The 25478-nt window shown below is 37.6% G+C and overlaps 1 protein-coding gene across 7 annotated transcripts in view; it reads left to right on the top strand.

Annotated features, from left to right (window-relative positions):
* The window catches only part of MARCHF1 (membrane associated ring-CH-type finger 1), a 254111-nt gene that overhangs the window by 142269 nt on the left and 86364 nt on the right, over positions 1-25478 (top strand). For 3 of the 7 annotated variants that reach the window (XM_074905710.1, XM_074905706.1, XM_074905707.1), the window contains one exon: positions 5444-5583. The exons of 3 other annotated variants lie outside the window; for them this stretch is intronic. In XM_074905710.1, coding sequence (XP_074761811.1) covers positions 5482-5583 — 102 coding nt within the window. In that variant the 5' untranslated portion in view covers positions 5444-5481. Of the gene's footprint in view, positions 1-5443; positions 5584-25478 lie in introns of those variants that run through there. One more of the 7 variants, XM_074905705.1, reaches the window with a different exon arrangement.

Below are 25478 nucleotides of genomic sequence, written 5' to 3'. Positions count from 1 at the left end.
TGCGGGAGTTTCAAAATACCCACTTTATAGTCCCTGAAAATTGATTGGATGATATAGCTAGTAATTGAAGAAGATGCTATAGTTGACACTTTGCAGGCTTTAGCAGTTGAAACAAGTTCTAGGAAACCTGATTATAATAAAACTTCTAATAATCTGAAGAGGAGTGCTGATACTGTGGTTATATTTTTAAAGAGCTGCTGAAGTGACGCATTTGGCAAGCATAACTAAGTTAAATGACAACTTTGTTTTGTCTTTACAGCTAGGGAAATTGATTTACTTGCGCGTAATTAGGTTTACCTTCAAGTAGTGCCCTAGAAGCACTTCTGGAATCAGTCATTAATGAATAGGAGAACATGTCTGAATTCAGATTCTTATATCCACTTAATGCAGAGGTGTTTGTGTATATCCAGGAGCTATACAAGAAAACTGGTATCAGAGTTTTGATCAGTACTGTCATTCTAGGTATCTACCGAGTAATTTGTGGGTATATGTGCTTGTTTTCTGTTAGTCTCTGCATTTTTTTTTTTTTTTTTTAAATGAGGCTAGTGCATTGGGTATATATTTTAGCTAATTGCTACAAGTATCAGTCAGGAAGGTAATATTTTACTAGCTTGATGGCCTTTCAAGCTACTGACATTGCAAGTTATAGTAATTAAATGCTAGATTCACAAAATTATGCCTCAGTTTGGAGGAGCAGATAGTACTCAACACTTCTGATTAAAAATAAAATAATTTTACCAATATTTATCACATTTCTATAGAGAAACTAATTTTTTTCCTCTGACTTTAAAGAACCAGCACTGGACTTTTACTGCTATGCACAATCACATATAGTTTAATATGCTTTTTTTTTTTTTTTTTCTTAAAATATAGAGGTAATTTTCAGACTTGAAGTTGAGCTTCTTACTTGTAAAAATACAGGTTTAGAGTCATGCTATTATGCTATGGCTACACTGAGTTGTCCTTGTGAAACACAGCAGTCATAGGATAATATTGACTAGCTAGTTGAGGAAAGATTATGGCTTACTTGTGACGCAAAAATAGCACAAGATATCAGAGCTTCCTAGTGCATCTAGCCCATGAATTTGTTTGTCTTCAAATTAGAACAATTGATTGGAAGTCACAGCTTGATAAGGCTCAGACAAGAGATACACAAAGAACAACAGGGACTGTATTTCTCTCACCAGAGCTCAGCAGTTGAAGGCTATTTGCATTTCAATATTCCTGCAGCTCTACTCCTGGAATATTTTGATGATTTGCCAAGTCATGCAGTGTGTTTAGTTGTTGGACAAATACCATCACTTTGATTGCTGTTGGGAATCTTCGAACACAGAGAACAAAACTATTTAGCTTAGATAAAGAACAGTATGTTTTGTGTTCAATTTCCTGCTGTTCTATGGTAGCTCTTAGAACCTATTAAGGACTGAAAAAGCATAACCTTCTCATGTACTTCATCTTAATTCAGCCTTTGTTGAGGCCTTTGCTACCTGAATCTAATTATGTTCCTAACTTAAGTTTACCGATTCTTTTCTCTCACTAGATTAATGAACATTTTTTGAGATATGTTTTTATTTCATATAACTGGCTAATTTTTAAAAGATCATCCTTAAATAAATCCCTATTTATTTAGTATGAATATTGTGCAAGATGTATTTGAATCTATAATTGTGTATGTCCCTTTGCTTGCTTAAATTATGAGTAAAAATTGTCTCCCCTGGAAAAGTATGAATAAAGTAATTATTTTTAAACAAATTTGTAGGGGATGAATTGAGATTTTTTTTCAGTCAGTTTATTTGAGTCAGTTGTATGAACAAGTGCAAAGTCCTCCTTTCAATTATGATCTGAACAGTGGTAGTCATCATTTTGATTCCTCAGGGCAAAAAAAGAATTGCAAATGTTCCAAGAGGCTCTGCACCCCAAGAGGAACAGAATAGGACTGTAGCTATGATCAGATGATTCCCTGTCTTCACAGGTACAGGCAGTATAGAAAGGATTGATTGGTCATTTACTGAGGGGTGATGGTGGTGGCATTCTTTGGAATGGTCTCCTCGCAGACCCTTGGAGGGCCATCGCTGCAGGTAGATGGCACGCACTGATCTTGGGCATCCATTCTTCACTACACCCGTGGCTCAGATAGACTCTGGAGCTCTAAATTAACGTTTTTTTTAAAGGTTGTAAATTTTTATAACCTAGACTTCATGCCAGATGATATTATAGAGGCTCTGTTGCAAGTTGTTGAAATGCCAAATACCTGTCTCAACTGTGTAGAAACTCGTAATATAATGACTTCAAGAAGTTACCTTTGTCATACTGAACTACAGCTGTTGTGTGGAGTTTATGGTTCTTTGACAGTTTTAAGTACCAGGAGTATCCAGCTGGTGCAGAATCATTTTGTAGAATATTCCCTAGACTCAGTTATTTTTTCACTTTGTAATCAAACTCAAACTGTGTGGTATAACACATTGTATGCTTATATGTGATGTGTAGAGTTGTATTCTCAGGCTGAATTGACTTATATCCACCCCTAGTGTGAGGAGTACATGACTCTAGAGATGAAGGCGTTTGCATTACTTCTCCACCCTAAACACATCTCAGGAAGAATTAATTGTACACTGAAACATGCAGCAATATGGGCTCATTTCTGCTAAAAGTTTACTTCAGAATTCGGTAAACAATCAGAAACAAAGTAAGTAGCCTAACACGTAAAACTATATTAAAATACAAGCCTAAAATAACAATAAGATAATAATTCATCAGAAATAATAGAATATTAGAAAGAGTCTTCAGTGAAGGCCTGAAGTTTTCCTTCTTAAGTGATTGAGAGTGTGATGGTTCAAAAGGAAGCTTCAGCTAACTGTGTGAGCAGCTGCTCATCAGTAGGTGTAGCAGAGAGCTCTAGGATCCTGGGAACCGTATGTTTTATTCCTAGGTATCTTTTCAACCACTTATCTTAAATGTACCTGACTAATTTTACTGCCTTTGCAAAAACATGATGGTGTGCATTCGGTCCAGGGAGGGAAGTGTGAGAGTGACCATTTAAAGGTTGGGTTAGGTGTAAAGCAAGCGGTACCTCTGCCCAGCCCCAAGTGCTGCTCAAGAGAGCAGCAGTAGCTCATCCTTTTTCACCCAGTTTAATAGAATTGACCAGTGTCATACCTGATACAACTCCCCTCCTGTGCTTGTAAACTTCACTTACAAGACAATATGTGAAGAATCACCATGATGGGTTCCAGAGCAGCAGAAAGAAATGGTTCGTCTCATTTTGAAAAGTCTAAAACAATACTGAAATACTTTCTGCTTGAAATTTTGAATGAAAATCAGGAAATTCTAGACACCAGAAGATCTTGTGTGCTCCTACTTAAGAAGCAGTGGGGACAGGATGGGACTGGTTTAATTAGAAGTTAGACTCCACTCTTGTTTCAGTCCTGTTTAGTTGGTAAGTAGGATTTCAGCACATGATATGGAAATTACCTAGAATTTGCTGTAGAAGCTTAAAAAAATGAAAATTGTGGCTCGTTGTCATATTAAATGCTCATCTTTCCAAGTTGCAGTGGAGAACATGTGCATATGCTTGTCCTTCTGATACTTTTTCTAATTCTCCAGTTTCTCATGAGTATGTTGTATATCTCATGATATACAATGTAAAGCATTTAAAACATGAATTTATTTTTTGTTTCTGTGTAGAGGTTGCTTAAACGCACAAACTGTTTACTGATACTTCCTTTACTCTTGAAAACAACCAGGTTTATATGTAAAGTTCTGCTAGTTGCATTCACAAAACTAAGGAAAATAAATGGTCTTGTAGGGCTTGCAAGACAGGGAATGCACTGATCCAGTGGAGGTCGTAACTGCTGCTAAATTGGTGACAATGAGTTTAGTCAGTGCTTCAACTGGATTTCTCATTGTGAAGCCTTTGCTGGGTTATATTCATACCCTGGAGGACTGAGTTCTTCTAAGTCTACAAATGAAATCTTTTATAATAGAAAAATGTATTTGACTCCACAGACAGTCAACAGGCAGTGTGGCAGTCATCATGTTACTAATGCTTTACTGGCACATATTTTTATCTCATGTTAAGATTTCAAGAGACTGAAAAATTATTAAGAATCAGTTCACCTGTAGACTCAGTGATCTAATTATCTCCAGTAGAGCAAAGGTAAGGCTAGTTTCCACTTTGCCTTACTGTTGGTTCTGTGAGGTTGTGTGGAGAGATACAGCTTTGTGCATTTCATACTTTGAAAATTACATGTTAACGGTAAGTATGGAAATGGTAGACCTGTAGTTATTCAAGAAGGGACTGTAGTTTGTCAGAATCAGAACCTGGGAAGATGAAAGCCTGCTGTAAACACAAGTGTGTCTTGTGTACTGCCTGGAGATGTATTGCAGAAAAAAGAAACCTACTTTACAAGCACATAATATTAAGGTGCTAGTTTAGCATGTAAGATGTTTAGCATTATTGTGTGTATGTTCCAAATCTACTTAGTCTAGTGTTAACCTCGTTTGGAGTACTAGGCACTCAATATGGTAGGTTAATATTTTTGTTTATTGTGTTTCATGATGTTACAGAATAACACTTTTTAAATTTAAGAATGTTGTAAACAACCAGACTAAAAATTGCTTTAGATGCTGTGGAGAAAAAAAATTGTTCAGTTATTTTTTGTAATTAATTAGAAAAGTTTTGCACTGAATACTTACATTACCCATTTCAGCTGGGAAAAGTAGATGGTGAAATTTTAAAAATACTTCTGAAGGTTTCTTTACACTTAAAAACCCTGTTACTCATGCTGTATTTCCAGAATGTGTTCGTGTTTCTTAAAAGGTGTTTTGTTACTGTTACACACTAAAAATAAGTTCACATGCAGCTTACAGTTGGTATATAGTATTTATTACTGGTTTGTGTACATTACATTTTGCTATTTGAAATACATCCTAGTGTAACACTTCAAGACAAGGCAGGTATTCTGGTGTGTGTGAGCATGAGTATATATGTGTGTGCTTTCACGTTGATTTGTATTTAATATCTGCTACTGCTTTAGGGCTCTTTGTATTTGTTTCAGGGAATGTGGGGTATTTCATCCAAATGTTATATGGTTTTAGGAATGATGTTATTCTCACAGTTATTTTATAATAAAATTCCTTTAATATAACAATTTTCATATTAAAATGATAACTTGAGAAAGATTTAAGATGGAGAGAAGGCATTGAATTTGCTGACACTGAAACAGTATTAATGCATGTAAGGTGTGCTGAAAGTGCATAGTTCTTTTCTAAGCTGCATGGCGTAACCATTCGGACTACTTTGAATAAACATGTTCTTCTAAAAATATTTTTATTAGCTTGTTTAGATATAATTTTAACAACTGTTTTTAAAGTCATGCATCCAGAGACATGCACGCAATAAATTCAAAGTGTCAATGTTTCAGGGAATCTAAATTATTTTCAGAATTTCAGAAATTGAGAAGGGATAAGTGGAAGGAGAAAATGTTGGGCTGGTGCCAAGCGATAGCTCGTAATCCTCACAGACTTCCAAACAGCACAAGAACACCGGAGGTCTCAGGTGATGCTTCACATAACTCTACTTTGGTGAGTGAAAAGTTGCATTTCATGGTGGTGGCATGCTCAGATGAACTTCAGAGGTGTTAAATTTATTTTTAAAAATGTAGTGTTTGCCATTGATTGCATTGCCTCAGTGTGTGAAACCCTTTGACATTACAGCCATTTACTATTTCCTTTAGCTATTTTTTCATCTTTTATGTTATGCATGGTCCATTCTGACTTGCATGCTATGTCTGTAAATTGGTGTTGATGTTTTGTGAATGTTAAAGTCTTTAATCAGGAAATGACCTAATATGGATTACTTACATTTTTTATGATCTTAATCAATGCGATGGCATTTGGTCCCTGATGAATACAGCTGGACTTTATATGCAGGTACCTTTTTTGCTCTTTGCTCCTGCCTGTAACAGGAACAAAGTATAGTATGTCTGCACTTGTCTTAGACAGATGGATTCTAATATTATCTTCATATATTTAACATGATGCTGCAAGAGGTGGTTAGTTTCTGCATGCAAAGCTATTGATAATAGATGTTCAGTCAATGTAAAGTCAACAATCTACATAGTAGAGTTATGAATTGTATGAAGTTGAATAAAGTGACTCATTGACAAGAATTTTAATCCTGCTTAATTTTGCGTATTCAAATAATTCCATTTACATTAGTAGACCTCCCCAGGTGAGTAAGAACTGATACTTGAAGGTAAAGCCTTCAAACTGCCCCACATGTAAGGCAACAATTGTCTATGTACATGTTTTTCCTCGACTATATTGACATTTTCAGACTACAGAAAAACTGGTTATTTGAAATATATTCAGTTAAATGTGCCTGGTCCAATTTCAATACTAAGGTTAAAATAGGCATAACATTTTCTTATTGTGAGAAGCATGAGGAAGTACTGCCCTCAAGTTTTTGAAACATGATGACATCTAAGCAGAAAGGTGAATAGCTGTTTATGACCACTGATATGAATTGTGGTATTCCAGAGCGTGAAGAAAGTTATAAATGAAGAGGCAGTGGTCTGTTTGACAGCTGTTGAAGTTCTGGTGAAGAAAAGCCCCTACTTAATGTGGCAAAATTATCTTGCTCAGTGGTAGATTATATAGAATATAAGTTTCTGCTAAGGAAGAGAACACAAAAAGGCAGCTCTAAAAGTTGCAAATTTTATAGTTTACTTATTATCCTAGATTATTATATCTCACTTTCATCTGGAATTCTTTTATTTCTGAGAAATAAAAGGAAATTAAAAAGCAATGAGTCACGAAAGAAGAAATTTCAAGTACATTATCCCGGTACTTAATTACCATTACTATTTAATTTTAAAATTTTATTTAATTACTATTAATGTTTAGGTGTTGCCTAGTAATAGGTGGTAGCTATTACGGAATTTAGTTATGTAGTTCTGACTAACTGCTTGTCAACATTTAATTCAGTTTGATATTCTAGAGGTAAGCATTCCAGTCGTCCAGATGGGATTTAGAAATGATGAACTGGGAATACAGTTCATAACAGTTGAATCAGACGTGTTATCCTGTTTTAGCCTTATTAATATCAAAACTTGTAAAAAATAACTTTACGTGAAACTATATAGACTGCTGCTCAGTTGAAGTGTGTAAGAAAACCAGGGTTATAAACAGCTGGGGAAGATACTGTGTGTCCTTCAGTGTTGTGATTGCCTATAAAATAATAATCTTCACAACAGGAAGTAATACAGGGATCTCTCTTGAGGCCTGTCAAGGTTTCCTCTTCATTTTTTTGCTTCCTGATTTCTCAGTCATTACTCTTTCTATCCCTCACTTCTGAAGTAACTGACAATTAGTATAAACTTTTGCTGTCGGAGTCTTTCCAACTTGTGGGCTGCAGGCTGAAAATCCTTATTTTCCTTATGAACATTTTAAAACTGAAATCTTGTGTCAAATCAGGTTTGATTTTGCTTGGTAGTCTTAGTCTTTCAGTGTTGAAAAAATTTTCATCTGTTCTTGAATGAAGGTACAGACTTTAGCACTGGAAAATGGAAAATAATGAAACAGCAGAAAGTAAAGAACATAAATTATTTGTTCCAAGGGTACAAAGCCACTTTCGATGGCCTATTCAGGTCCTTTATTTCTGAATTACCCTTCATTTTTCAGTTCACTGCAGCTCCTCTGTGGACCTGGTTCCCTTAGTATGGGTTTATTTGGTCTGTCTTGTGAGCACAGTTATGGTAGGAAGATACAGGTCTTTGCTTCCTAGGTGGCAAGTCTGGGTTTGGTGGGAAGCAAACTGGAGTGTACACTGCATCTATTTTTCATCTTCAGCCTGTGCCTTGCTGTACACCTCTGATTCAGCAGAATGTCTTCTGTATTTCAGAACTTCAGCTAAGGCTTTTCAAACTTTCCTTTCCCTTTAAAAATAACCCCACAAAGCAGTCATTTCACAATGCCACTTTCCCAAAGGGGAATGATCTGAAAATTGCAAGTATGTCTTACAAATTTTCATGAAACAAATATCTTTCTCTCTTAGTGAAAGAAAGAGTAGGAAGCAGATTATGATAATTAACAAAGTGTTTTTTTCATTAAGCAAGTAAATGGAATACTGAGCAGCAGTGCAGAAAAAACTAAAAAAAAAGAAATTAGCTCATGAAAACATTGCAATAAATTTAAAGACTTTAATAAAATGTTACACCATTTCATTTTATTTGATATTAAGATGTTATAGCTTCATCCAAATCAAACAAATCCTGAAATATTTCAGTAAAACTCAGCTAAATATTCTTGGAAACATCTTTCCATTAGTATTTTTAACTTATTTACAATATTGTTCCCAGGCTTTATAACCTTAGTTTACTTTTTTGAAGATTAAAGCCTTTGTGTTCAGTTAGGTGGAACTCTAGCTTCTTACTTCTGAGCATACCTCAAAAATTTTGAGTCATCCTATAGTGAAAGGAGGCCTAACTTCTCAAAAAATATTGTTTAATATTACAATTTGTTGGATTGTGGGGGTTGTATTGATAATTTTAGATGCATAGGGAGTAGATTTCATATTTTTTTCATACTCAAAGCATTTTCATATAGTCCATTAACTTGGGGTAGTGAGACATAAAGCTGGAATCGACTTTGCTGGAATTGACATAGCTAGAAATCATCTGTTTTTCAAGCTGAATTTATTATCATTTTGTGCTTATTTGTCCTATATATACTGTTTCTAAATTTTAAAGGTTCATCCTTCCTAATGTTCATTGTAAGATTTGAGATCTGTAATACAGCTTTTCAAATTTTCCTTTTTGTAATAGTTTCCACATTCCCACAAGTATCTTAAAAGATCTTGTCTATTCCTCTCCAGTTTGAACATGAGCGGCCAGTTGTACCTAGTATTCCAGATCAAGCTTTTTGTTCCTAACAACTGTGACACTAATTATTCCCTATCCAGTAACACATTTATCACATTGCATAGATATAGAATCACTTTATAGATATATTTTTTGTATCTCTTATAGTTTTAAGACCAAAACTGTCGACTATGTTAAGTTTTGATTGGTACATGAAGATTGTAGCAATTCAAATTCTTATTGCTCCTCTATTCTTTTTCATTCACTGATTTTTATATCTATTTAGCAAAAAGACCTTTTCCTATTTAACTTTCTTTTTGAAAGTTTGATTTTACACACCCCCCACACCCCCCCACCCCACCCCCTGCTAATTCTTCTTTCATTATTTTCTAGTGTTTCTTCACTTTTCTATTTCATGTAGGGTTCATCTATTATTTATCTCTTCTGAAGCAGATATTCATTCAGACAAATCTTAAGATGTTCAGATTATTCTCTACATATTTTTTTTTTCTTAACTGCAAATTCATATCTTTCATTTATCCCTTTCTCTGATTTTTGCTACGGTTGGGGAAAGAATGGTAATGTTTTCTTCCTTAATTGAAAAGAATCCAGACCTTGAAAGCTCATCATTTTATGCAATAGTATTTGCACATTTCTGTCTTCTCAAATGATAATGGATAGAATTGAAAATGTACAATTTTAAATTCTTTCTTCACTTGTCTCTGTACTGACAGTTTCTACTTATACTGTGATTCTGTAAGCAGATGTATGTATGGTTAGTTCAGATGATTTTGATGGGAATACATAAATATGTATTAACATTGATTAAGCAATTTGAGTAGAAGCAGTTCTGTGTCTGCCTGTCTTTGCTAAGTGTCTGGTGTTTCTTGAACATTATCACAATCCATGTTCTTAATAGTTACAGCCTATTCTGCGTAGGGTATGTACTGGTCCTTAATTCAGCACATCATGTTAAACACATGAAGCTAATTGGATATGAGCATATACTTAATGCTGAATTGTAGTAATTATTACATACTACTTTTCCTGCTGTATTTCCCACTAGAATTCTGGGTGAATATATGTGGAAGTATAGTCATGTGAGTAACTAGATAATTTATGTTTGTATATGCAAATGAAATTTAGAAGTCATGGCAAATGATCAAGCATCTAATTTAACTCCAAGGAAGGATTTTTTATATGCAAGCAAATGATACCATCTGCTTCTCCAAGAGAAAGTAAACTATGTTTATGAATTACATGTTTCACATAGGCAGATTCCAGGTTGCCACATCTGATCAACAGATGTTGACTGAGCAAGTTAATAGTAGTCAATAGTTAATCCAAAATATAATTAAACAAACAATGAAAAGTGGGTTTGTTGTGGTTTCACCCCAGCAAGCACCTCAGCCCCACACAACCACTCACTCACCCCCTGTCAGTGGGATGGTGAAGGAAGCAGAGGGGAAAGGGATAAAAAATCATAGGTTGAGATAAAGACAGTTTAATAGATAAAGCAAAAGCTGCTCATGCAAGCAAAGCCAAACAAGGAATTCTTTCACCACTTCCCATTGGCAGGCAAGTGCTCACCTGTCTCCAGAAAGAGCAGGGCTCCATCATGCGTAACAATTACTTGGGAAGACAAACACCATCACTCTGAATGTCACTCCTTTCCTCCTTATTCCTCCCAGCTTTATATGCTGAGTGTGATGCCATATGGTGTGGGATATCCCTTTGGTCAGTTGGGGTCAGCAGATCCCAGCTGTGTCCCCTCCCAGCTTCTTAGAAGCCCCCAGCCCACTCACTGGTGAGGAAGCATGAGGAGTAGAAGAGGCCATGATGTTAAACCATATTCAGCAATAACTAAAACATCCCTGTGCTATCAACACAGTTTTCAGCACAAATCCAAAACATAGCCCTGTATCAGCTACTGTGAAGAGATTTAACTCTATCCCAGCTAATATCAGTACATGTTTTCCTCCAGTGATGATAAACGGGCAAGTCGGGGTTTAGCTCTGCATTCTGCTAACTATATGAAAAATCTGAATAGTGTAGGAATGTTTTGTCAGTAGATGACCTTTAAAAGTCCCATCCATCCCAAACTGTTCCATGATTTTATGATCTTTATCTAAAATGCAAAATTTAATTCCAGAACAAGAAATATCTCTTGATCTAAGTGTGGAGTGTGGGACTGTAATCCCTTGCTGAAAATCCCGTGAAATAGGATCTGTCTAGGTTTCCCTTAAGAGTGCAAGCCTGTTATTGTTAATCTGACAGAGGTTGAGGAGATGTTTAAGATCTGTATTTTAATTTGTTATAAGAAGATTGTGTAGCTTAATACTCAAAAGCAGATGTGAATAAAGAGTAATTATCTAAGAATATGGAGTTGGTTTCGTCTGAATCATCTTTTTATTTGCGTAACTATTAAGTAGAATAGATTTTATTAATTAGGCTGCAGAACCAGCTAGGAAATCCACAATACTATACCTAGTACTGCTTTTGGAAATCTAGTAGTTACTTTAGTATAGTAACAAAACAATGTGCGTATGTGAATCAAACTGTGGGAGAGAGAGATTCTACATACAAATTTAATTTCAAAAGAGGCAGAAATATTTTCCTGGTATAATTAATATAAATTCTGTGCTTTTTAAACCTTCTCTTAGTCTATGCTTCTAGAAGCATAAAAATACAGCTGGGTGCAGCATGTTTAATTACACATTGAAAAAAAGGAACTTTTGAGGATATAACCTGTTGTGGTTCAAGCATACTGCTCCTGGATTCCATGTCAGGTAGTTTATGGAGTAATATATGAGGTCTGAATAAATTTTTAGGAGGAGAGCAGGTCCCTAAATATCTCATGTTCTCTGCTGCCACGTATCTCAACTGGGCTGATTCCCTCTATTCTTCTAGTGCTGAGAGGGTCTCTTCTAACTGACTGGGTTTTTCTGTTTACTTCTCATGGGCATTATGAAACTTCTGCAGCATTTGTACTGGTATTCTCAGCCTAAAATTCTTGTTGCCATTGATTATTGTACTTTTTGATTCATGTCACCTGTTTTTCTTTCCTCAGACGCTCTAAGGCCTTTTGAAAAGAAATTTAATTAGATGCATGTTCATTTTTAGCACTTTATAACAGGTTACTGTTTAGCTTTTTATTTAATAAGTGCCTCAGTTGCTGTTAATGTTAAGCTATGGAAACTTTTCCTTGTGATGTAGATGTTCCACGCTGGAATCATCCTTCTGCATGATGCTGCATGCTCCCCTGCAGGGCAATTGTTTTTAACTATTTCTTGCTTTCCGGTTTGCAGGGTCAGCCTAAGCTCAGTGGTTTCAGTAGCTGTGCCATCCCAGGCCAATCTTAGTGATTTTCCTTATATTTAAAGCAATTAGTGGTCCTTACCTGGGTTACCATCACGTTCTGGCTTCTCACCACAAATGTGTTACGAGGATGTAAAGTTGTTAAGATTTCATTTGTGTTTCTTTTCTATGCATATGTAAACCATTAGAACAAGACAGATGTAGGCCAAAGCTTTTGGGTAAGTATCCCCCAGTTCTCAGTTTCTTCCTCAGTGTATACCTGCATCATTACATAATTTAAGAGCAGGGTAGATGTGGTTAAATTTTACATATTTGACTAGTGATTTCAGTTAGGCTTTCCCTGTGACAGGCTTAAAATGACAGTCCTCACTCATTGTCATTTCACTTGTGAAAGGATGACATATTTTCTTACCAAAAATGGAGGCTATGCAGAAAATTGCTGTTACTTTGCATTTGTAGAAGTAACAATAACTTAAATATTGGAGAAAAAAAAAAAGCTTACCTGAATACTGACTTCAATATGAGTAAATTATGATTTTTAAAAAATGTTTTATTTTTCTTTAAAACTGTCCTGGTTTTGTCCAGGATGGAGTTAACTTTCCTTGGGCTGAGAGGGAGCACAGCTAGAGGGCCAGGCTCAGATCAGACACTGGAGTATTCCATATCATGTGACATCATGCTCAGTATGAGCCCATGAGGGGATGCATGGGCTCTCATTTTTGGTTTCAGTTTCCAGTCAGTGCAGTGGGTTATCTGGTGCGGTTGGGATCACTGCTGGGGGCGGGCTGCATACCGATTGCTGGTCAATGAGCCACTGCTATATTTTACCTGTTTGGACTTACTATTGTTACTGTTGTTTTGTTCCTACTTGTAAATTATTTTTTTTTTTTATTCAACCTAAGATTATTTTTTGTCCCTCCTCTATTTCACTGGGGGGAGTGGGGATAAATGTCTGGCCACGTGAGTATTGGCTATTGGCTGAGTTCAAACTATGACAGTCTTTTGGCATCCAACATGGGGCCAGGGATTTTATTTGTACTGTACTATGTAATGTTGTTCTGTGACATGATGCAGTCATCGGTCGTGGGGCTATTTACAATTATGTTTGAGAAATTCAGGAATTTCAAATATCCTTGGATGGCATTAACATGGTCATCTTACTGCTAGGAGCTAGTGTGTTCCTGAATGTGGTTCAAGTTTTGTTCAGGGTTAAGCAAGTATTTAAGAATATCACTTGGAAATCTTCTCCAAGGTTGGAGAATTATGAGTGTCTGAGGGTGTGGAGTAGCATGGGCAAGTACCTAGAACAGTGAGCATCTCCAGTATACTGGAATTTCACTCCTGCACAGGTACAGAATCCTGGAGAACTAGTAAAATATTTGGAAAAAGTGTGTTGTCATCTGGGTAATTCCAGAGAGGCACAGCTCACTACAACATGCCAAGCCCTAGCCCATGCTTACCAAGTGCTATTAAACACTGTTCAGCACCCTCAGGATGAAGAGAAGGGCTCTGGATCTGGTAACAAAGTACAGAAACTGCAGCCACTACAACCCAGAGGAGAGGGACTGCAGCTGAACTAGAGAACCAACCCACGACAGTGTCAGTTGCTCCCATACATAAGAAGAAACACACAAGAAAATCTCCTCACAGTGTACAGGGTGATGATGAACCAGGCCCATCACAAGAACAGGAGGAGGCAGAGCCAGTGACACTCACCTGATCCTTATCCTTGAGTGAGTTGCAAGATGTGAGAAAATATTTCAGCCACCATCTAGGTGAGCAAGTTGTTATCTGGCTGCTCAGATGCTGGGATAGTGGAGCCAGTAGCATGGAACTAGAAGGCAGGGAGGTGAGGCAGCTGGGATCCCTGTCTAGGGAAGAGGACTTCAACAAAGCCATTGGAAAGAAGACACAAAATCTCAGTCTCTGGAGGCGACTCCTGCCAAGTGTGAGGGAGAGTTATCCCTTCAAGGAAGATTTTGTATGTCATCCTAGTAAGTGGACCACTATGGAGAGAGGGATTCAATATTTGAGGGAGCTAGTCGAGCAGGAGATGGTTTACTATGACCCAGATAATGCATGGCTACCCACAGATCCAGATGAAGTCCGATGCACCTGGCTGATGTGGAGGAAGTTTGTACAGCGCACACCATCATCTTATGTCAGTGCATTAGCAGTAATGGACTGGAAAAACGAAGAGGGACCAACAGTGGATGAACTGTCTTGTCAACTACGTAAATATGAAGAAAGTGTCTCTTCCCCCATGATCACGGCTGTGAACAAATTATCTGAAGATTTCCAGCAATTTAAAGAGAACATGTCCTACTCCCCACCCGCATGGGCTAGAATCTCGGCTATTAGGAGCAATCGTTTCCCTACTTGAGAGAACCAGTACACACCACGGAGGAATCTGTGGCATTGCCTGCGTGACTATAGAGAAGACATGAAGGAATGAGATGGAAAACCTACCTACCTTCTAGAAGAGCTGGAAAGAAGAACAAGTACAAAACATGGTCCTTTCAGGAGAAATGCTGCTACGGTTTCCAGTAATCAAGTGTCCAAGCGGAACAGAAAGGTCGACTTTGCTCGTGATCCTACAAGAAGAACTTCTGACTTGTATTCACAAGAAGTGAGTGATCAAGATGAGGCTGAAACCTGTGCACACCACGCTAACCCATTTGTCATTAGCAGGTATTATGACCAACATTAGAGGGGCCCTTGCCTCCAGCCAGATGGAGGACAGGGTCAACTGAGTTGACTGGACTGTGTGGATTCAGTGGCCTGGCACATCTGACCCCCAGCAGTATAAGGCTTTAGTGGACAGTGGTGCTCAATGTACCCTAATGCCATCAAATTTTAAAGGGGCAGAACCCATTTGTATTTCAGGAGTGACAGGGGGGTCTCAACAGCTGACTGTGGTGGAGGCCAAGGTGAGCCTGAGTGGAAAAGAGTGAGAAAAACACCCCATTGTGACTGGCCCAGACGGTCCATGCATTCTCAGCATAGATTATCTCAGAAGAGGGTATTTTAAGGACCCAAAAGGGTATCGGTATTGCTGACGGCAATACCGCACCAATCGAGACTTTGTAATCCCTATCTGTAAACTGGTTCGTCAGCTAGAGAGCCAAGGAGTCATCAGCAAGACGTGCTCCCCTTTTAACAGCCCCATATGGCCAGTGTGAAAGTGTAATGGAGAGTGGAGAGTGACAGTGGACTATCGTGGCCTGAATGAACTCACGCCACTGCTGAGTGCTGCCGTGAACTGCAATATGAACTAGAGTCGAAGGCAGCCAAGTGGTACGCCACGATTGATATTGCCAATGTGTTTTTCTCCATCCCTCTGGCAGCAGAATGCAGGCCACAGTTTGCTTTTACCTGGAGGGGTGTCCAATACACCTGGAATCGACTGCCCCAGGGGTGAAAACACAGCCCCACCATTTGCCATGGACTGATCCGTGCTGCACTGGAACAGGGTGAAGCCTCGGAACATTTACAGTACATTGATGCCATCATTATATGGGGTAATAGAGCAGAAGAATTTTTTGAGAAAGGGGAGAAAATAATCCAAATCCTTCTGAGAGCCAGTTTTGCCATAAAACATGGTAAGGTCAAGGGACCTTCACAAGATTCAGTTTTTAGGATTAACCTAACAAGATGGACATCATCAGATTCCAATAGAGGTGGTCAATAAAATAACAGCTATGTCCGCACTGACTAACAGAAAGGAAACACAAGCTTTCTTGGGTGTTGTGAGTTTCTAGAGACTGCACATTCCAAATTGTAGTCAGATTGTCAGCCCTCTCTATCAAGTGACTCAGAAATAGAATGATTTTGTATGGGGCCTGCGCAATGACAGGCTTTTGAGCAAATTAATCAGGAAATAGTTCATGCAGTAGCCCTTGGGCCACTTCGAACAGGGCAAGATGTTAAAAATGTGCTCTACACTGTAGCCAGGAAAAATGGCCCTGCCTGGAATCTCTGACAGAGAGCACCAGGGGAGACTCGGGGTCGACCCCTGAGGTTTTGGCATCGGGGATACAGAGGATCAGAAGAACGCTGTACTCCAACCAAAAAGGAGATACTGGCAGCATACGAAGGGGTTTGAGCTGCTTCAGAGGTGATGGGAACTGAAGCACAGCTCCTCCTGCCAGTGCTGGGCTGGGTGTTCAAAGGGAATGTCCCCTCTACACACCATGCAGCCAATGCCACGTGGAGTAAATGGGTCACATTAATCACGCAACGGGCTCGAATAGGGACCCCCAGCTGTCAGGGAATATTGGAAGTGATCACAAATTGGCCAGAAAGCAAAGATTTTGGAATGACGCCAGAGGAAGAGGTATCACGTGCTGAAGAGGCCCCACCATATAATAAACTACAGGATAACGAGAAGCGATATGCCCTGTTTACTGATGGGTCCTGTCGCATTGTGGGGAAACATAGAAGGTGGAAGGCAGCTGTATGGAGCCCCACTCGATGGGTTTGTGAAGCTGCTGAAGGAGAAGGTGAATTGAATCAGTTTGCAGAGGTGAAAGCCGTCTAACTGGCCTTGGGTATCACTGAGTGAGAAAAGTGGCTGGTGCTCTACCTCTGTACTGACTCTTGGATGGTGGCAAATATGCTGTGGGGGTGGTTACAGCAGTGGAAATGGAGCAACTGGGCTGCTGAATTATGGCAAGATATTGCTGCTCGAGTAGAGAATCTGGTTATGAATGTACGCCATGTAGATTCTCATGTACCCAAGAGCCGGGCCACTGAAGAACATCAAAACAACTAACAGGTGGGTCAGGCTGCCAAGATTAAGGTGTCTCAAGTAGATCTGGACTGGCAACATAAGGGTGAAGAATTTCTGGGTCGCTGGGCCCATGACTCCTGAGGCCATCAGGGAAGAGATGCAACATATAGATGGGCTCGTGACTGAGGGGCGGGCTTAACCATGGATGTTATTGCACAGGTAATCCATGAATGTGAGACATGTGCTATGATCAAGCAAGCCAAATGGTTAAAGCCCATTTGGTATGGAGGATGACAGTTAACATAAATATGGGGAGTCCTGGCAGACTGATTATATCACGCTCCCACAAACTCGGCAAGGCAAACACTACGTGCTTACGATGGTGGAAGCAGCTGCTGTATGGTAAGAAACTTATGCTGTGCCCCATGCCACGGCCCAGAACACCATCTTAGGCCTCGAGGAGAGTCTTATGGTGGCATGGCACACCAGAAAGAATTGAGTCAGATAATGGGACACATTTCTGAAACAACCTCACAGACGCTTGGGCCAAAGAACATGGTGTTGAGTGGATACATCACATTCCCTACCATGCACCAGCCTCTGGGATAAATTAATACAGTGGGTTGCTAAAAACTACACTGAGAGCAATGCGGGGTGGAACTTTCAAACACTGGGACATGAATTTGGCAAAAGCCACCTGGTTAGTCAATACCAGAGGATCTTCCAAGCAAGCTGGCCCTGCCCAGTCAAACCTCCTACATACTGTAGATGGGGATAAAGCCTCTGTATTGCACACTAAAAATATGCTGGGTAAAACAGTCTGGGTTATTCCTGCCTTGCATAAATGTAGACCCATCATGGGATTACTTTTGCCCCAGGACCTGGGTGCACTTGGTGGGTACTACAGATGGACGCAGAAGTCTGATGTGTGCCTCAAGGAGATTTGATTTGGGGTGAAAATAGCCAATGAATTGAAAAGTCAAATAACCCTGTTATTGCAACTGGTGCCACACAACATCCCCCTGCCACATCCAAAACCTCCTGCTCCACCGTCTGAGCCCAACTCCACCTCATTCCTCATGACAGATGGAACCCAAAGGTATGGACTAAATTAACCCGGTAGACATTGTGGAAGGATGGCCCATAGACTGAGGGAATGCTATCTGTGGGACCCGGGAAAGGGGTGGTCATTTTTTAGAATGTATTTGGAAACAGAGCATGACCTAAATGATATGGAATAAGGGGTGTAGGTTGTCCTGGTTTTGCCCAGGATAGAGATAACTTTCCTTGGGCTGAGAGGGAGCACAGGTAGAAGACCAGGCCCAGATCAGTCACTGGAGTATTCCATATCATGTGACATCACGCTCACTATATGAGGGGACATGTACACTCTAATTTTCAGGTTTGGTTTCTTGGTCAGCAGTGGGATTTCTGGTGCAGTCGGGATCGCTGCTGGGGGCGGGCTGCATACCGTTTGCCGGTCAGTGAGCCACTGCTATATTTTACCTGTTTGGACTTACTATTGTTACTGTTGTTTTGTTACTACTACTAAATGATTTTTTTTATTCAACCTATGAATTTTTTTTTTTTTTTTTCCCCTTCCTCTATTTCACTGGGGGGAGGTGGGGTGGGGGGAAGAAAATGACTGGTCATGTGGTGATTGGCTACTGGCTGAATTCAAACCATGTCAATAACTTACATGCTATTTATGTTTTCTAGCTGTCAGGTTTCCACATTCAGATACATTTACTGGTGGAATTTGCAAGAAATTATTTTCTGTGGATCAGATTACTATAAGACATTGAGAATATATATTTGTTAAATATCTGTGTAACTGTTCGAATGGATTGTATTCAATCCTTTATTCTTTCCCAAAAATATTTCATATACCTTGTTTTTCTTAGCAACATGTGTTCACAAGATTAGTTTAAATCTATTTCATATAAATTATTAGTTTCTTTTTTGTATAGTGGAATTTGTCTCGTTAGTCTGTTTCACTTAGGAAAAAGGGACATATTTTAAGTGTAGAATTTAAAATATATAAATTTTTTAGTTTTGGAGAGAAGAGTTGTCTCCATACATTAGGCTTGTTCACATAACTTTTGACTGAAAGCTCAAGAATTACTTTTCTAGCAATTTTTAATATGTCCATAAAACTCTTAAAGTGTGTAAACTTCAGGTGATGTGATGTGATGTAGGGTTATAGATACTGAAACAAATAGGGGGTTACCAGTTCACTATTCAGTTTCTATTTGGAAAATGAATTCTGGAAAATTAGAAAGTAAGACAGGGCTAAGTAGTTAACCTGTTTTTTTTTTTTTTATAAGGTGAAATGGGTTATTCTCTTTTTAATTGCGCAAAGCCTTCAGTCACATCATTAACAGAACATTCACACTCTAAAGGGGGAGCCAAGATGACAGGAAGCATCAAAGAAATGTCTCTGCTCCTTCATGTATTGCTAGAGTAATACCAGCAAGGAAAGCTATGAAAGCACATCATGTTCAAAAAAAAAAAAAAAAAAAAAGAAAAAGAAAGAAAGAAAGAAAGAAAAAAACCAACCCAGTAGTGGTAGAAGATTGTTCTGCAACTTTATTGTGTAAAAACTCTCATCATAATACTAAATGTTTATGTTGAATTGCAAATTTACACAGTACTCTATTCCTGAGGATCCGTGTTTTTTGCATGGTATTTTGCAGTCCAAAACTACTTGAACTACAAGATCCAAAACCAGTTTTGGTATAAGCTCTTTAGTGTACTACAGTCTGTGCAGCTCAGTCCTGTAAACAGAAATGTGTATTCATAATTTGCTTGGAAGGTCTGTACTGATACCATTTGCATGTTTAGAGTGAAGTGTGTGCATGTGAGTCTGTGCAGTGGCAGTTTAGAGCATGGATAAAAAAGGGTCAGTATCAGGATTTCTTTCATATATATGTATACACATATATTTCTTTCAACCCTTCTAGCGTAAATTTTACCTAATTATGTAAGTTTGTGCAATTTCTGCAGTAGGATTCATTCTTACACTTAACTGGTTTGCAAAGTAATTATTACTGCAAAATAGACTTCAGAATACTCCAAAAATTATTCTTAGGAAGAAAATGGGGTTGTACTTGCACACATAGAAGCCACTTGAAGCATTCATTTTAGTACATAAGTTTCGCTACAGACGGGGTGGAAGAAGAAAGTAGTGAACTCCAGGGATTTGTATGGCTCCCTAGATACATCCCTAATGTATTCTTCTGTTATGCTATCCTCAGTAAGAGTCTTCCCAATGCTAGAAATGATTTGGTGTTGGTTTTGTGGCATAGGAGGCTATGCAGTACACCACACCTCTGCAGCTAGCTGTTCTGCTGATGTGATGGTGTGTCAATGTGTTGTGGAGCCATTTCAGCCCACGTTCAGCCCTGGTTCCACTCAACCTGTGGGCTGATTTTTCTGCAGCATAATGAGTCTGCACGCATTAGGACTGTCTTGTGAGCGCCTAGTTTGTATAGAGTCAGTTTGAGTCCTCATTGCAGTTCTCTGTGATTCTTTCTTTTATCCAACAGAGACAAGCTGTAGCACAGAAGATTAAGTAGGGCCTCTTGAAATCTGCAGCACGTATGAGTTTCCCTTTTTATAACATTTTGATGGAGCACTGAGCTAGGAGACCATCTTGGGAGAAATCAGATCTTCAAATAAAAGATAACCTTTATCAGCAGATTCTTCCAAAACTGCTCTGTGAGAAGATTCTGAAATCTGATGTTATTGGTCTGTTTTCCACTTCGCAGTGTCACTGAATTATTTGCCATTGCAACTGCAATTATGGTGTCCCCTTTACAACAAAGAACAGCAACAAGAAATGCTAGTGATGAACAGAAACAGAAAAAGAATCATAATTATTGTGTAGGTTAAAGCTCTGATCTGTGTTGCATGTAACTTCCACATAACTTCGTGAAAGTCACTTCTACTTCGTGTCGCTTCAGCCTCGTTAATGTGAACTACTGATAACACTCAGGATAAAATTTCATTTACATTTGTAGAATGCTTAAATCCTGTAGAGACAAAGGTGGTAGACCTATCCTGGTTGATAATGGAAGGATTAAATAAATTTTGACAATTAATACAAAGGAAGAAGAGAAAATACAGCAGAAGACCTAGTGGCTTTATAGAGATGAATCAATAGATAGGCTGAGATTCATTCCACAGAAGATGGAGATAACAATATGAACCCGGTACCCTGCTGCAGTTTCAGAGATGTTAGTTCAAATCTTGTTTTTGGAAATGCCAGTCCTATCAATTTAATTAAAAATGTATCTGTTGACAATGATGACCGTATGTGGATGCTGACTACATGACTTCTGTTGACTCTGTTGACTGTGAGAGAAAGCTCTCTGTGACTTTGTTAGGTTACTTACATCTGGGGTTAATCCCTCCCCCTTGCCCTTTCATAAAGTATGAGATGGTAATAGGATAAGGTTAGGAAGGGGAAATTTAGGTTGAAGGTGAAGAACATACTCTGGACAATGAAATTTCTTAGGCTGCTATATGATTTTGTATCAAGGCTTACAGGAATCCCATGTCTGTGATCCTTGAAATCTGGAATGGAAACATTTGCACATGATATGTGTATTAGTTTTTTTCCTGCCTCTGATTTTCTGTGCATGTAAGGTTTTTTCAGTTTGTAAAAGAAATACGTCCTAGCTTTTCTTGCCCTGGTAATCCTTTTATAAAATCAATGGTATGAAAAGTACAACTTCTGAACTAGATCAGTTGACTGACTATGATTTATCTAATCATTAAGCATTGTTTAAATGGAAGTGTTTAGATTTCATCCTTTGTGACTATCTAGATTCTGGTAAAGTCCCTGTCTTCTGTTTCTGTGCCTCATATTTCAAATTCTTCTCTTTTTCAGTCTACATTGACCCTAGTGATATTTACTTGTTAACCATGTAGGTTGTAATTTATATAACTGAGTTACTGTTTCTTACAAGGTAATGTAAATAGGTTCTTACGTTTGGCCCACCTTAGATTAGAGACCGAATGTAGCCATGATTTTAGCGTTTTTATACCCTAAATTTGAACACCGGTGGTTCTTCATGAAGGACGGGGGAGAAAAATAATGTCTTTGTTTTCCTGTGATTTGTTTTTTTTTCTGTTGTTTTGAGAAAACAGAATTTTATGATGTGCAGCATAACCATGTTCTTATCTAGGCAGAATCCTAAGAATCCTCTGCAGCTAAGAGGAAAAGCATGACAAAAATTGATTTCATATATGTTTCAACATTACAAAGAGGAGATCTTGTTTTCTGTTTATTTTTTGTTTATGAAGAAACGATACACTTGAATATTGAGAAGCGTTTGTTATTCTTAGGTTTAATATAGTATTTATTTCATGTATAGGAATTATGTTTTAAGTTGCAGTGAGGTATGCTCACATGTGTAGTCTACATTGTTATTTTTCAGTCTGTAAGTGCCTAGTTCTAGCAATATGTAAAGGTGATACTAAATGTATTTTGAATTTTATTACTAAATTGCAATACTTTTTTTGATGCTGTGAGAAAGAAGAAAGATCTTCACCTTACACAGATGTTTGGGGTTTTCTTTCATTTAGAATCACAGAATCATTTAAGTTGAAAAAGACCTTTAAGATCATCAAGTCTATCTGTAATCCTAACACTGCCAAAATGGGAAGTTTTCCAGAACAATTGAATTTGCTGTCAGATTGATCTGTTCTTCTCCTTTAATATTTTCTAAGATACTAAAGCAGTCCTGGAAATACTAGTTTTGTTTTAAGATTATGATTCTAAAATGTGTATGGAAAAGCCACACTGAAAATTCTTCATTTAAAATATAGTTGACTATAAATCATTTGAACTAAAAGTATCTGATTGTGTTATTTTTATAATAACTTGTATTCTTTCCATAGAAATTAATCAAGTAGTTTAGAGCAATTTTGCCTACCTTTGCCTCTCGTTAAAAAAATCAAAAAAAAAAATCAAAAACCGTGAGAGAAGAAATACTGAAAAAAAAAATAAAATTGAAGAACATAGAAGATTGTATTAATTCAATGCAACTCCATTTTACTCTTCCTGGAGTATAATAATTTGGCTTCTTATAGTGTCTTGAGGTCCTAGGCCAGAATCAGTACTCTGTTGTGGGGCTATCTTTACTGTCAGTCAGTCCATAATTGGCGTTTTCAGTATAAGCATTGCAAGAAATATATAAGGGAAATGTGTAAATAAGGGGAAAAAGTGTATTGTGAAGGAAAAAGTGATTGTAGGAAAAGCTCATTTACTCATTAGCTCATTAATTTGAATTTATGGTTTCCCTAGACAAAGAAATACCACAAAACAAAAAACCAAGAGAGAAATCTCCAAACCCGCAGTAGCTGCAGGCTTGCTGCTCCTTGTGTTTCACAGAGAAACTGTTGAGTACAGGCTCTGCATAGTGTAAGTTTGAGGGTAGGCAGAATATGTGTAGTGAAATTTATAATAATGTGATCGTTGAGCCAGGAGGTATGTTGATGTTGGTCCATCCAATGGACACAGACTCACTGTAGATGAAAAACACAGAGGAAGTACAGATGCTTCTCAAGGCACTCAGAGTGCTCTGTTGATAATCTGGAATTGTGGTCCATCAAAACCATATACTCAGACTGCATTTAGTGGGGAACTACAGTTTTACCTATTCAGAGCTGGGCATATATTCTTCTTGGTGAGTGACACTAATTTAGACTACAGTATTTCCTGATGCTGAAATAATTAGATTTATTTTTTTATTATGGAAACTTTTTTATTATATGAGTTTATTTAATCATGTTTGATGTTTGTTTTCCCTGGGTAATATTATTTTAGAATGTGCTAATTGCTTCTTGTAATCTTTATAATCTATGAATATTAATGCTCAGGAAATGCTAATAACAGCTGGTAAAAACAAAATGCAGAAAAATGAGCAATTCAATTAATCAATTTAACTGATTTCAAAACTGCATAGATAATTACTAAATTGTCAAAACATCAATAATGATGCCTGTTGAATTGCAGCAGTATGAGATAGTTTGAATATTTTATACACACTAAGTATGATTTCCCTTCAGTTTCTTTGCTGTTGTGGGTTTAGGCCATTTTATTTAAACCTGAAAATACAAAATCCTGAGGATTTTCTCTCATGGATAGCCAATTCGAGGTACACATGTCATTTTTAAAGACATGCTAATCTCCTAGTAGCTTTCAATGGCTAAGGATGTTCCCTATTTCTGAAAATACTGTTCTGTGGTCAAAAGAGGCGTTTTCAAAAGTGTGAACCTAAAATTTGCTTTTCAGTCATTATTTTGGGATTTCATTAAAAATGCATGGACTTTCAGAAGAAGCGATTGAGATTATATGCTTAGAATATCTGAAGTGATGCATCTCAGTTTGGTGATTTATCAAAGTGTGATTTTTAGGTGCAAGGTCTAACTCAGATAGCATCAGAAAATCTGCCATTACTGAAATCTTGCAGTAATCAAGCTTCTACAATGTCAGGAATTGTTTGAAATAATGAGAGGATAGTTCAGCCAGAATATTTTTTTTCCCTATTATTTTTAATTCTCCATAGAGGAAAATGGAACGAGGAAGAGAATGGTTGGAAAAAATAGAGAAAAAGTTAATTCTGTATACAGATGTCCACTCCACTTTGATTAGTATCTCATACAACTCTATTCACTTGTTCTCAAAAAAAAAAGTTAGCTTTCATCCAACTACTTTTTTTATCACACCATATTCACAGTTTACCTTGATTTATGTATTGTAGCAGTACTGATGGGTGATAGCATCTGCAAGGTTGAATATTCACAATGTTGACACTTCCAACTAAATGAATTTTTTTAAAATGTTCTGTGGGTGCCTACCTTTTTAGTATGCAAGTATGTTTAAAATACACTCTAAAAAAATTGGAGACATCCATCCTGAATCTGCTGTTTTGAGGATTTGGTCTAAGGAAAGTGAGTTTTTACATGCACCATCATTGACAGGAATCACAAATAGTCATCTTGCTTCTGATTTCTGCACTTAGGATCATTCACTTAGGACCATGTACGTAGGATCATTCATTTTTCCTGCTTGATCTTGAACACTGATCACATTTTCTTTCTAAAGATGGACATAGAGAACATACAGTATAACATAATATAAATGTGTTTCTTGGAAAACCTTTTTCCTGTGGCTGAAGAAGTTATTAAAAGACAAAGCATTCTGCATAGTATAACAGTAAAACTTTGCTTTAATGCTGCAAGTGACCTAAAAACTTTTTAACATGTACAGAAAGCTTTCATGTAATATATGTCTACACATAGGGTTGAGTCAAGAAATGCTAACTCTAGTCTTGAAAGTATGGTCTATTTTTCTTTTTTTTAAAAAAAAAATCTTTTTAGAGGAGCTTTCTTACCAAGTTCAGATATGAAAGAATGGCAGCATTATTTAAGAAATCCACTTTTGTGATGTAAGTAACTGAACTTATGTTACTGTCTTTTATTTCTTTGTTCAGATATTTTTAGTGGGGGTTTTTGTTGGGGTTTTTTTTGTTTTTTGTTTTTTTTTAAGGAGAAAA

This window comes from Athene noctua, chromosome 4 (assembly GCF_965140245.1).
Source record: "Athene noctua chromosome 4, bAthNoc1.hap1.1, whole genome shotgun sequence".
Classification (NCBI taxonomy): Eukaryota; Metazoa; Chordata; class Aves; order Strigiformes; family Strigidae; genus Athene; species Athene noctua.
The sequence above is the reverse complement of the archived record's forward strand: the minus strand, read 5'-3'. Positions and strand labels throughout refer to the sequence as shown.